The sequence below is a fragment of the Zonotrichia albicollis genome, chromosome 14, assembly GCF_047830755.1.
Source record: "Zonotrichia albicollis isolate bZonAlb1 chromosome 14, bZonAlb1.hap1, whole genome shotgun sequence".
Classification (NCBI taxonomy): domain Eukaryota; kingdom Metazoa; phylum Chordata; class Aves; order Passeriformes; family Passerellidae; genus Zonotrichia; species Zonotrichia albicollis.
Window position 1 is genome coordinate 2512142 of NC_133832.1, and position 11680 is coordinate 2523821.

An 11680-nucleotide genomic window follows, 5' to 3' on the forward strand; every position below is an offset into this window, starting at 1 on the left:
CCCAAGGCCAGGCTGGACATTGGGACACCCTGGGACAGTGGGAGGTGTCCCTGGAATGGGATGGATTTTGGATTTTAAGGTTCCTCCCAACCCAAACCATCCTTTTATCCTGTTTTCCAAAAGGGAAGGTGCAGTGGAAGGAAAGAGATGAACCCCTGGAGCTGCCAGAATTCCTCAAGGAATGGCTCATGGAGGAGCAGCAGCATGGCTGCATTCACCATTCCTTTCCAACTCTGGATTTTGTGTGTGGAGGCACCAAATAAATCAGGGATTTCCACCAGCAGGGCCCTGGCAGGGATGTGCAGTGCAGGCAGGGGATGCTGGGCTGCTGTCCCTGCCCTCTCCTGGGAAATTCCTGGATAACTCCTGGGTAACACCTGGATAAGAAACATCTGGGTAATTCCTGGGGAACATCTGGGTAATTCCTGGGTAACAAATACCTGGGTAACACATGGATAACAAACACCTGGGTAATTCCTGGGTAACAGACACCTGGGTAACACCTGGATAGCAAACATCTGGGTAATTCCTGGGTAACAGACACCTGGGTGATTCCTGGATAACAAACAGATGGGTAATACCTGGGTAACTCCTGGATAACAAACACCTGGATTACAAACACCTGGGTGATTCCTGGGTAACTCCTGGATAACAAACAGGTGGGTGATTCCTGGGTAACAAACACCTGGGTAACATCTGGATAACAAACACCTGGGTAATTCCTGGAAAATACCTGGGTAATTTCTGGATTACAGACTCCTGGGTGATTCCTGCAAAATTCCTGGGTGATTCCTGGATAACAAATACCTGGGTAATTCCTGGGTGATTCCTGGATAACAAACACCTGGGTAACATCTGGGTAATTCCTGGATAAGAAACACTTGGGTAGTTCCTGGGTAACACCCGGGTAATTCCTGGATAAGAAACACCTGGGTAATTCCTGGATAACAGACACCTGGGTGATCCCTAGGTAACACCTGGGTGATTCCTGGAAAACACCTGGGTAACACCTGGATAACAAACACCTGGGTAATTCCTGGGTAATTCCTGGAAAATACCTGGGTAATTTCTGGATAACAGACTCCTGGGTGATTCCTGGATAACAAATACCTGGATGATTCCTGGGTAACTCCTGGATAACAAACACCTGGATAATTCCTGGGTAACAAACACCTGGGTAACACATGGATAACAAACACCTGGGTAATTCCTGGAAAATACCTGGGTAATTTCTGGATAACAGACTCCTGGGTGATTCCTGCGAAATTCCTGGGTGATTCCTGGATAACAAATACCTGGGTGATTCCTGGGTAACAAACATCTGGGTAACACCTGGATTACAAACACCTGGATAACAAACACCTGGGTGACAAACACCTGGGTAATTCCTGGGTGATTCCTGGGTAACAAACACCTGGGTGATTCCTAGGTAACACCTGGGTAATTCCTGGGTAACACCTGGGTAATTCCTGGATAACAGACACCTGGGTGATTCCTAGGTAACACCTGGGTGATTCCTGGAAAACACCTGGGTAACACCTGGATAACAAACACTTGGGTAATTCCTGGAAAATACCTGGGTAATTTCTGGATAACAGACTCCTGGGTGATTCCTGGATAACAAATACCTGGGTAATTCCTGGGTAATTCCTGGGGAACAAACACCTGGATAATTCCTGGATAACAAATACCTGGGTAATTCCTGGATAACAAACAGCTGGATAATTCCTGGATAAAAAATACCTGGGTAATTCCTGGGTGATTCCTGGGTAACAAACATCTGGGTAACATCTGGATAACAAACACCTGGATAATTCCTGAGTAATCCCTGGTAATTCATCTTCAGGACCTTTTGTCATCCTGGTGTCTAATAAATCATTTTGGAGCTTGCCAATGGCCATTTGTATCGCTCTGAAGAGGGGGAGGGAGGGCTGGAGGGGGGTTAAGAGGGAATTTGAGTGCCTGGGAGCAGCCAAGGTGTTATCCCTGGGTGATTCCTGGATAACACCTGTGTGATTCCTGGATAACAAACATCTGGGTAACACCTGGATTACAAACACCTGAGTAACAAACACCTGGGTGATTTCTGGGTAATTCCTGAGTAACAAATACCTGGTAATTCCTGGATAGCAACTGGGTAATTCCTGGATAACAAACACCTGGGTAACACCTGGATAACAAACACCTGGGTAATTCCTGGAAAATACCTGGGTAATTTCTGGATAACAGACTCCTGGGTGATTCCTGGATAACAAATACCTGGGTGATTCCTGGGTAATTCCTGGATAACAAACACCTGGGTGATTCCTGGGTAACTCCTGGATAACAATCAGCTAGGTAATTCCTGGAAAATACCTGGGTAATTCCTGGGTAACACCTCGGTAATTCCTGGATAACAAATACCTGGGTAATTCCTGGGTAACTCCTGGATAACAAACAGCTGGGTAATTCCTGGATAAAAAATACCTGGGTAATTCCTGGGTGATTCCTGGGTAACAAACATCTGGGTAACACCTGGATAACAAACACCTGGGTGATTCCTGGGTAACAAACATCTGGGTAACACCTGGATAACAAACACCTGGGTAACACCTGGATAACAAACACCTGGATAATTCCTGAGTAACCCCTGGTAATTCATCTTCAGGACCTTTTGTCATCCTGGTGTCTAATAAATCATTTTGGAGCTTGCCAATGGCCATTTGTATCGCTCTGAAGAGGGGGAGGGAGGGCTGGAGGGGGGTTAAGAGGGAATTTGAGTGCCTGGGAGCAGCCAAGGTGTTATCCCTGGGTAATTCCTGGATAACAGACACCTGGGTGATTCCTGGGTAACACCTGGGTGATTCCTGGATAACAAACACCTGGGTGATTCCTGGATAACAGACACCTGGGTGATTCCTGGGTAACACCTGGGTGATTCCTGGATAACAAACACCTGGGTGATTCCTGGATAACAGACACCTGGGTGATTCCTGGGTAACACCTGGGTGATTCCTGGATAACAAACACCTGGGTGATTCCTGGATAACAGACACCTGGGTGATTCCTGGATAACACCTGGATAATTCCTGGGTAACACCTGGGTGATTCCTGGATAACAGACACCTGGGTGATTCCTGGATAACAAACACCTGGGTGATTCCTGGGTAACACCTGGGTGATTCCTGGATAACAAACACCTGGGTGATCCCTGGGTAATTCCTGGAAAATACCTGGGTAATTTCTGGATAACAGACTCCTGGGTGATTCCTGCAAAATTCCTGGGTGATTCCTGGATAACAAATACCTGGGTAACATCTGGGTAATTCCTGGATAAGAAACACTTGGGTAATTCCTGGGTAACAAACACCTGGATAATTCCTGGATAACAAACACCTGGGTGATTCCTAGGTAACACCTGGGTGATTCCTGGATAACACCTGGGTAACACCTGGATAACAAACACTTGGGTAATTCCTGGGTAATTCCTGGATAACAGACTCCTGGGTGATTCCTGGATAACAGACACCTGGGTGATTCCTGGATAACACCTGTGTGATTCCTGGATAACAAACACCTGGGTGATTCCTGGATAACAAACACCTGGGTGATTCCTGGGTAACACCTGGGTGATTCCTGGATAACAGACACCTGGGTGATTCCTGGGTAACACCTGGGTGATTCCTGGATAACAGACACCTGGGTGATTCCTGGATAACAACCACCTGGGTGATTCCTGGGTAACACCTGGGTGATTCCTGGATAACACTGGGGTGATTCCTGGATAACAGACACCTGGGTGATTCCTGGATAACACCTGTGTGATTCCTGGATAACAAACACCTAGGTGATTCCTGGGTAACACCTGGGTGATCCTGGGTAACAAACACCTGGGTGATTCCTGGGTAACACCTGTGTGATTCCTGGATAACAGACACCTGGGTGATTCCTGGATAACAAACACCTGGGTGATTCCTGGATAACACCTGGGTGATTCCTGGATAACAAACACCTGGGTGATTCCTGGATAACACCTGGGTGATTCCTGGATAACAGACACCTGGGTGATTCCTGGATAACACCTGGGTGATTCCTGGATAACAGACACCTGGATCAGGTGCTGCTGGGGCCACTCCCAGCTGGGAGAAGCCCAGGGCTGAGGTTTGGGATGTGGAGCAGAGCTGAGGGCACAGAGGGAGATCCCAGATTCCAGAGCTGTGCTCTGGCAGTGACTCCTGGCCAAAGGCAGGAGACACAGCAGCCCCATCCCCAGCTCTGCTCTCCCAACCTTGAGCACTGTTAATAAATCCCTAATCCCTGCAAAATCATTTATTTGGGACTGTTTAGCTCTAAACTTTTAACTGCTGAGCCCTGCTAAATCCACAAGCTCATTAGCTCTCTTCAGCTGCGTTAATAACGATAATCTCTTTAATGGGAGCAACTCTGGACAGGATTTACCTTCCCAAAAACCCATGACTGGCACTCAGTACCCTTCTGCCCTCTAATTCTTCCCCAAGTCCCAGGGAGCTGATCAAGAGCTGCTTGAGGAGCAGAGGCCAGCTCAGGAAGCTTTTCCCAGCTCCTTGTGCTTCCCTGGAGTTTGGAGCATGGGGAGCTCATCCCCAAAGGCTCAGGCTGGAGTGTCCCCCCTGCCTGGGCTCCTGCAGGCTGGGGCTGCCCCTGCTGCTGGAACATCCTCTGGGATGGATGGAAATGTTCCTGCTCCTGGCTGGGTGGGATTCCAGCTGGGCTGGGGGGGTTGGCCTCGTTAGAACTGGGTTTAATCTGCTCCTTGTTCCTAAGATCTCTCTCTGTTAACAACTAAACAGCAGCAGCAGCAACAAAAGAACGAGAGGTTTATCATTAATTTGCCATTCAAGGATTTTCCTTTCATCTCCAAGTTTGCTCTATTTCACATTTTCTAGCACTTCTGTTGTCTGCATTCCCTTTTTTTTTCCCTTTGTAACACTGTCTTTTTAATGGCTGCTTTGATTTCTGTGGTTTGTGGAAGGGGTTTCCAGCCAGGCTTGGCTTTTGTGGCTGCAGCATCCCTGTTGTGGTTGCATCTTCCTGACACTCAGGAAAAACAAGCCCAGACTCCCCTCTCCTGCTCCAGGGTCCATCCACATCCCACTCCACAATTCCATTCCTGTGCTGGCTTTGGGGAGTTGACCTTTGTGAAGCAATAATCTATTTTGGAGTGAATTTAGAGAGGAAAACCAAAAGCCCAAACCAAATCCATGCTGACCATTTTCCTGCACTGCAGGCTCCAAAGCAGGAGTGTGGTGGTGGCACAGGTCACACACTTCACACAGCACCCTGATTTCACTCCTTGCACAGTGGGGATTTTCCTGCTGGCTAATTTGGGTCTCTCTCTTATCTCCTGCCATGATAAGGCTGCCCCAAACCCCCAGCCCGTTCCTGCTTCACTGCTGAGCAGTTTGGAGAGGGTTTAAAGGGAGCTGGATAAAACAGGATTGCACTTCCCAGCTGACAGCTTTTGATAAGAGCCCCAGCGCTGCTCCCCACTCCCTTTGTTTGCCCTGGGAGGTTTTTCCTGCCTTCCTGATCCTGTGCAGCCTCAGGAACCCTGGCTGTGGTTCCCTCTGGCAGGTGCAGCTCAGGTGGGAAATCTGGACCATCTTCAGAATCTTTTGTCCTTCTGGTGTCTAATAAATCATTTTGGAGGTTGCCAATGGCCATTTGTATCGCTCTGAAGAGGGGGAGGGAGGGCTGGAGGGGGGTTAAGAGGGAATTTGAGTGCCTGGGAGCAGCCAAGGTGAGGCAGAGGCCGGTGCTGCCCTGGAAGGGACCCCAAACCTCCCCATTCCCTGCGATTTCTGCAGAGAAACAGCTTTGGGTGCGCTCAGAGGGGCCGAGCAGCCTCCAGCACCTGTCCCAGCCTGCCCCCACCCCGCTGCCCTCTCTATATTTACCCAGGGGGAGCTTTCCAAGAATGGAAGTGGTAAGATAAAACCCCAGAGGGGCTAAAATTAGCCTCAGTGCCCCGGGCCGGTCCTGCCGTGGCATTTCAGCTGTGAGTGAGTGCACAACCCCGGCCCCACACAGCCCCAGCCCTGCCGGAGCCTCTCCTGCTCTGCCCCGAGGGGCCGAAACCACGGCGGGACCCCCATGGCACCCCCCTGGCCCCGGGGGCTCTGAGCATCCCCCAACCCAGGTAAGGGGGCACCGGGACCTGCTGGGGTCAGGGAGGCACTGGGACACAGAGGGACAAATGTGGGCCCTGTGTGCTCTGTCACAGCCTCTGTGGGGGCTGCAGGTGCTCAGGGGGTGACAGAACTGGCAGGGTGGGCAGGCCTGGCACAGGTGCCCAGAGCAGCTGGGGCTGCCCCTGGATCCCTGGCAGTGCCCAAGGCCAGGCTGGGCACTGGGGCACTGGGACAGTGAGAGGTGTCCCTGCCATGGCAGGGGTGGGATGAGACAAACTTTTAAGTTCTTTCCAAAACCAAACCATTTTGTGATTCCACGAATCCTGGTTTGGGCTCTCCTGGTTGAGGAGCCTCCCTTTGGAGATGCTGTTTGTTTGTTCAGGAGATGTCCCAGCTGCTCTTTTCCTTTCCCACACCATTTCCCTGGGGGCTCTAACTGGGAACACAACTGTCCTTTTGCAGGAACCCCCAGCCCATCCTCCATGAGGGTGGGTGATCCCAAAGCTCCAGAGCTCATCCCTGGTGTGTCCAATGAGGAGCAGCAGTGTTAAAATTTCCCACACTTCTGTATAAATTGGGCTAATGGGTGCCAGCCCGGCAGAGCTTTGCTGCCATCAGACTTGTCCCAGTGTCCCCAGGTGTGCTGGTGGCCTGGCTGGGGTCCCCCTGAGCTGGTGGCTGTGTCCCCATGACTGCCCTGGACAACGGGGCTAATTGCTCCTTCTGCTTATCAGATAATTAACTGTTTGCTACGCCTCCTTTGCTAATTAATTGCCCCTCGCAGCCCCAGCTCTGCCTCTCCCGAGGGAATCCAAGCTGTCCCACTTGGGAAGCTCCAGGGTTCGGTGCCACTGGTGTGATCAGCTCAGCATTTCCATCCTTCCTGCCCCAAATCCCTGTGCACAAACATCCCAGACCCTTCTGCAGCCGTGATCAGGGGGCTCCAGCAGGAGGAGCGGGGAAAACAGTGGGATTCTAATGCTGGGATTGTTTGGGAAGGGAGATGCTGGGAGATGTTTGATCCCTGATCAAACTGACTGCTTCACATTCACCTCATCCCTCATGGGACGGGGACAAGGATGGAGGGACAGGACACAGGGAATGGCTCCCACTGCCAGAGGGCAGGGATGGATGGGAGATTGGGAATTGGGAATTGTTCCCTGGCAGGGTGGGCAGGCCCAGAGCAGCTGTGGCTGCCCCTGGATCCCTGGCAGTGCCCAAGGCCAGGCTGGACATTGGGACAGTGGAAGGTGTCCCTGCCATGGCACTGCGTGGGCTTTAAGGTTCTTCCCACCCAAACCAATCCATGATTTTATGGGATCCTGACCCACACACCCACTACAGCACTGAGCTCCCTTGTTCCCTCAGCTTTTCACCCACGTGGATTTCCTCACGTGGTGCCAGGGCACATCAGCAGCATCCTCATCCAATGTTTGTCCATTTTTTGGCGAATCTTCCTTTTGTTGAGTACAAACTTGCACTAAAATGAAGCTGTGGGTGTCAGGGACTGGTTCTAACCCGGGTTTGATGCCGGTTCTGCCATCCCGTAGATCTTTGGCTTCATCCTTTACCATGCGAGCGGCACATGGAGCCCAGCCCCGACAAGATGACCCTGATGGACATCAACAAGATGTTCTCCCTGCTGCAGCCCGGGGAGGACGAGGAGGCCAGCGGGGAGAGCGAGGAGCTGAGCCGGGCGGTGTGCCAGGATGACCACGAGGCGCTGGCCCGGCTCCTGTCGCAGGACCGGTACCGGAGGCTGATCAACCGGCGGAGCGGCTGGGGCGTGCCCAGCACCCCGCTGCGCCTGGCGGCGGCTCGGGGCAGCGAGCGGAGCCTGCGGCTGCTGCTGGAACACGGCGCCCTCGTGGACAGCCTGGACGTGAAGGCGCAGACGCCGCTCTTCGTGGCGGTCAGCAACGGGCACGGCGAGTGCGTGCGGCTGCTGCTGGAGGCGGGCGCCAGCCCCGCGGGCAGCGCCTACAACAACTGCTCGCCGCTGCTGCTGGCGGCCCGCGACGGCCGGGCGGGCATCGTGCGGCTGCTGCTGGAGCACGGCGCCGAGCCCAACGCGCGGGCCCGCCTGCCCGAGTGGGCGGCCAACACCGCGGCCTGCTCGGGCCCGCTCTACCTGGCGGCCGCCTACGGGCACCTGGAGTGCTTCCGGCTGCTGCTGCTGCACGGCGCCGACCCCGACTACAACTGCACCGAGCCGGCCGTGCTGGCGCAGATCCGCGAGCCCAAGACGCTGCTGGAGACGTGCCTGAGGCATGGCTGCCGCCCCGACTTCATCCGCCTGCTCATCGACTTCGGGGCCAACGTGTACCTGCCCGGGGTGCCTCACAGCGACCGGCCGGGCCCGCGCAGCGAGGGGCTGGAGCTGCTGCTACACGCCAGAGGTACCGCGATCGGTGCCCGGGATGGGACGGGCACAGCTCGGCTCCGATTCCCCCTCCCCGACAGCCACACCCGGGGTTCCCTCAGCCTCGGTCCCCTCACGGCGTCCCTGCGCTGTGCGGGTGTGGGGCTGCCCCTGGATCCAGGGAATTCACTGAGGGGCAGTGGCAGCAGGTCCTTTGCCCTCCAAAGGGGTTCGGAGTTCCAGGTTTGAGGATGGGAAGTCAGTGATCTATGAGGTCCTTCAAAACCACATCATCCATGGGTTCTGTGGTTGGGAAGGGACACATGGAGGCCTCCAGCCCAATTCCCTGTTTGGAACAGGGCCTGTCAGGGCAGGTTTGTGCAGTGGAGTGTGAAGTGGGGCTGGATCAACCTGGGATAGGGGAAGGTGTCCCTGTCCCTGGAATGAGATGAGCTTAAATTCCCTTCACAACCTAAGCCCTCCTGTGATTCCATGATTCCCACAGCCCAGGTTTCCCCCCACTTGTGGGGTTACCCCCTGCTTTTCACCCTCACTCTCCTTTCCGCTGCTCAGCTTGGGCTCTCCTGTACTGCCCAAGTCTAAAACCCTGCACCTATTTCCATGTGGGGATGGAGGATTTCTTCTCCATGCCCAGCTCTCGTGGGAGCTTGTTCCAGAGTCCATAGCCCCAGCCCCAGCACAGAGGTTGAGTTTTCAGAGGATCATGGAATAGTTTCATGTAATGGTTTTTCATGGAGTTTTCATAGGATCATGGAGTTTTCATAAGATCATGGGATGGTTTGGGTTGGAAGGGACCCAAAGATCGTTTTGTCCCAATGCTGTTGGTTTGCTCAGCCCATGTCCCTTTCCTTAGGGCAATGCTGGGTTGGATTGCAGCAGGGTTCTGTGTTCTGAAGGTGACCGTGTGATTTTCCCTCCACAGCTCATCCCAAATCCCTGCTGTCCCAGTCCCGGCTGGCCATGAGGCGCCTCCTGAAGCAGCCTGGCTGCTCGGCTGTCCTCAGAGAGCTGGAGATCCCCACAGCCCTGGCCAAGTACCTGCAGCACCAGCTGTGATGCCAGCCTGCCCAGGGACACCACTGAGCACCCCAGTGAAAACCTGCTCCACCCTGGCAGTGAATCCCTGAGATCTGTGGAACCCCCGGGGATTTGTGGTCACAGGTTCATTTTTGCTGCCAGGTGTCTCCAGAAGGCCGTGCCCACGTGGAAAGGTGGGAAGGGAAGAGAAGGAGGAGAGAGAACAGGAGGTCTCAGCTCCTGGTTTGCTGCAGAGCAAGGATAGAGCAGGATCTGTTCCCCTGGGTTTGCCTCAGACTGTCTGTACTGAGGGATTTTACACCTTTAGCTGATCTTGGCTGGAGAAGGGGCTGGGAAAGAGTGTGGAGGAATTCTTGGCTGTGAGGATGAGAATTGTTCCCTGGCAGGGTGGGCAGGCCCTGGCACAGGTGGCTGCCCCTGGATCCCTGGCAGTGCCCAAGGCCAGGCTGGACAGGGCTTGGAGCAGCCTGGGACAGTGGGAGGTGTCCCTGCCATGGCAGGGGTGGCTCTGGGTGGGCTTTGAGGTCCCTCCTGATTCCAGGATTCCCAGAGAGGTCTCCAGGTGCCTCCTCCACTTGGAAGGGGCAGGATTGGGGCTGGCCCTGGCCGTGTGTGCTGTGTGCCCACCCCAGTGGGGGCAGAGCCCAGTGCTCCCAGCTGGCAGCACAGGAGGGGCTGGGGGAGCCCCAGTGTCCCCACTGCTCTCCCTGCCCCAGCTCTGACCCTAAACATCGTCTTCTCACCCCAAAAGTGCTTCCTGTTGGAGCTGAGGGTCTCCTGTGGTTGGGCAGGGCTGGGGTTTGGATTAAAGTGTTCTGTTCTTGTCTGGAGCTGCTGTGCCCTGTCTGGTGAAACTCCCCACGCTGGGCAGCCCTGCCAGGATGGCTGGGCAGGGATGAGGGAATGGCTGCACACAGGGAATGCCAGGCTGGAGAGGGGCATCCCAGCACTGCCTTTGTGTCCCGCCATCCCTCCTGCCCTGGGCACTGGCATTGCCCTCACCAGTGGGGCTGGAGGTGCCCTCCTGGCTCTTCCCACAGCCTGATAGGAGCTGGTGGATCAATCCTGCTGCTCCCTGGCAGCTCAGTGCCCACACAGCCGTGTGCTCTGGATGTTCTGGGTGCTTTTGGGATGCAGCAGAAGTGTCCCATGCTTCATTCCCTCCTGCCCTGTGCCATCCCAAAGGGAAGTGCTCCCAGGGCTCACAGCTCCAAGGGTGGCTCTGGGCCAAACACAGGCACCTCCCTGCAGGATTTATGGGCCTGTGTCAGGGACTGGGGGATCAATTAATCAACATCTATTAATTAGGCTGTGGGCCTCTCCCAAGGGGAGCATTAGGGCTTGGAAGCAGCCTGGACAAGGCTCCATAGGGAATTATGACACTGCTGTCACATCTGTCCCCTCCCAGCCACCAGCAGGAGCACAGCAGGAGCTGGGGGCTGGGAGAGGCTGTCCTGTGGGGACATTGCCACACCGGGGACATTGCCATGCCCTCCATGCCCTGCTGTGATTCCCACTCGTGGCATCCTTGCTGTCATCCTCACGTGGAGATCTGAGGGGCTTTCGGGATTTGGGGCTCCCAAAAATGGGGAGGGCTCTCCCCTGCCGGGCTGCTCAGTGCCCGTGGGACTGTGGGTGTGCAGCAGTGGGGGGCAGGCAGTGCCGTGGCACAGGTGACACGCGTGGGGGGTACACAGCACATCCAGGGAGGTGTCGCACGGCACACACGCCGTGTCATCCCGGTGTCACACACACTGTCACATCCCTGACCTTCGTGGTGTCACACACCAGGACATCCCCCCATGTCCGTGATCCTGCGTGGTCCGCGGGTGTCGCTCCAAGACACGCCCCGTGCAGAGGCCACGCCCCCTTGTCAATCATGTCCTCTGACGAGGCCACGCCCCCAGCACGGGGACCTGCCCTGAGGCCGCGCCTACCTGTCACTGGGACGCCCCCGATGGTTGCCGCCCCGGGCCACCGGGGAGGACACCGTGGGACGGTCATGAGGGGACACCGTGGGGACACCGTGGGGACCGCGCCCAGCGGCCCCGCCCAGTCACCGTGACCCCGCCCCGTTCCATTGGGCCCAATGCGGAGACCGCGCCTTCCC

At 55.1% G+C, this 11680-nt stretch overlaps 1 protein-coding gene across 1 annotated transcript; it reads left to right on the forward strand.

The window, feature by feature from the left end:
* Window positions 1-5992: 5992 nt before the first annotated feature.
* ASB12 (ankyrin repeat and SOCS box containing 12) lies at window positions 5993-10400 on the forward strand. Its single transcript, XM_074551548.1, has 3 exons — window positions 5993-6157; window positions 7700-8548; window positions 9455-10400. Exons 2-3 carry the CDS (start codon window positions 7735-7737, stop codon window positions 9586-9588), a joined length of 948 nt encoding a protein of 315 aa, XP_074407649.1. The 5' UTR covers window positions 5993-6157; window positions 7700-7734; the 3' UTR covers window positions 9589-10400.
* The last annotated feature ends 1280 nt before the right edge of the window (window positions 10401-11680 follow it).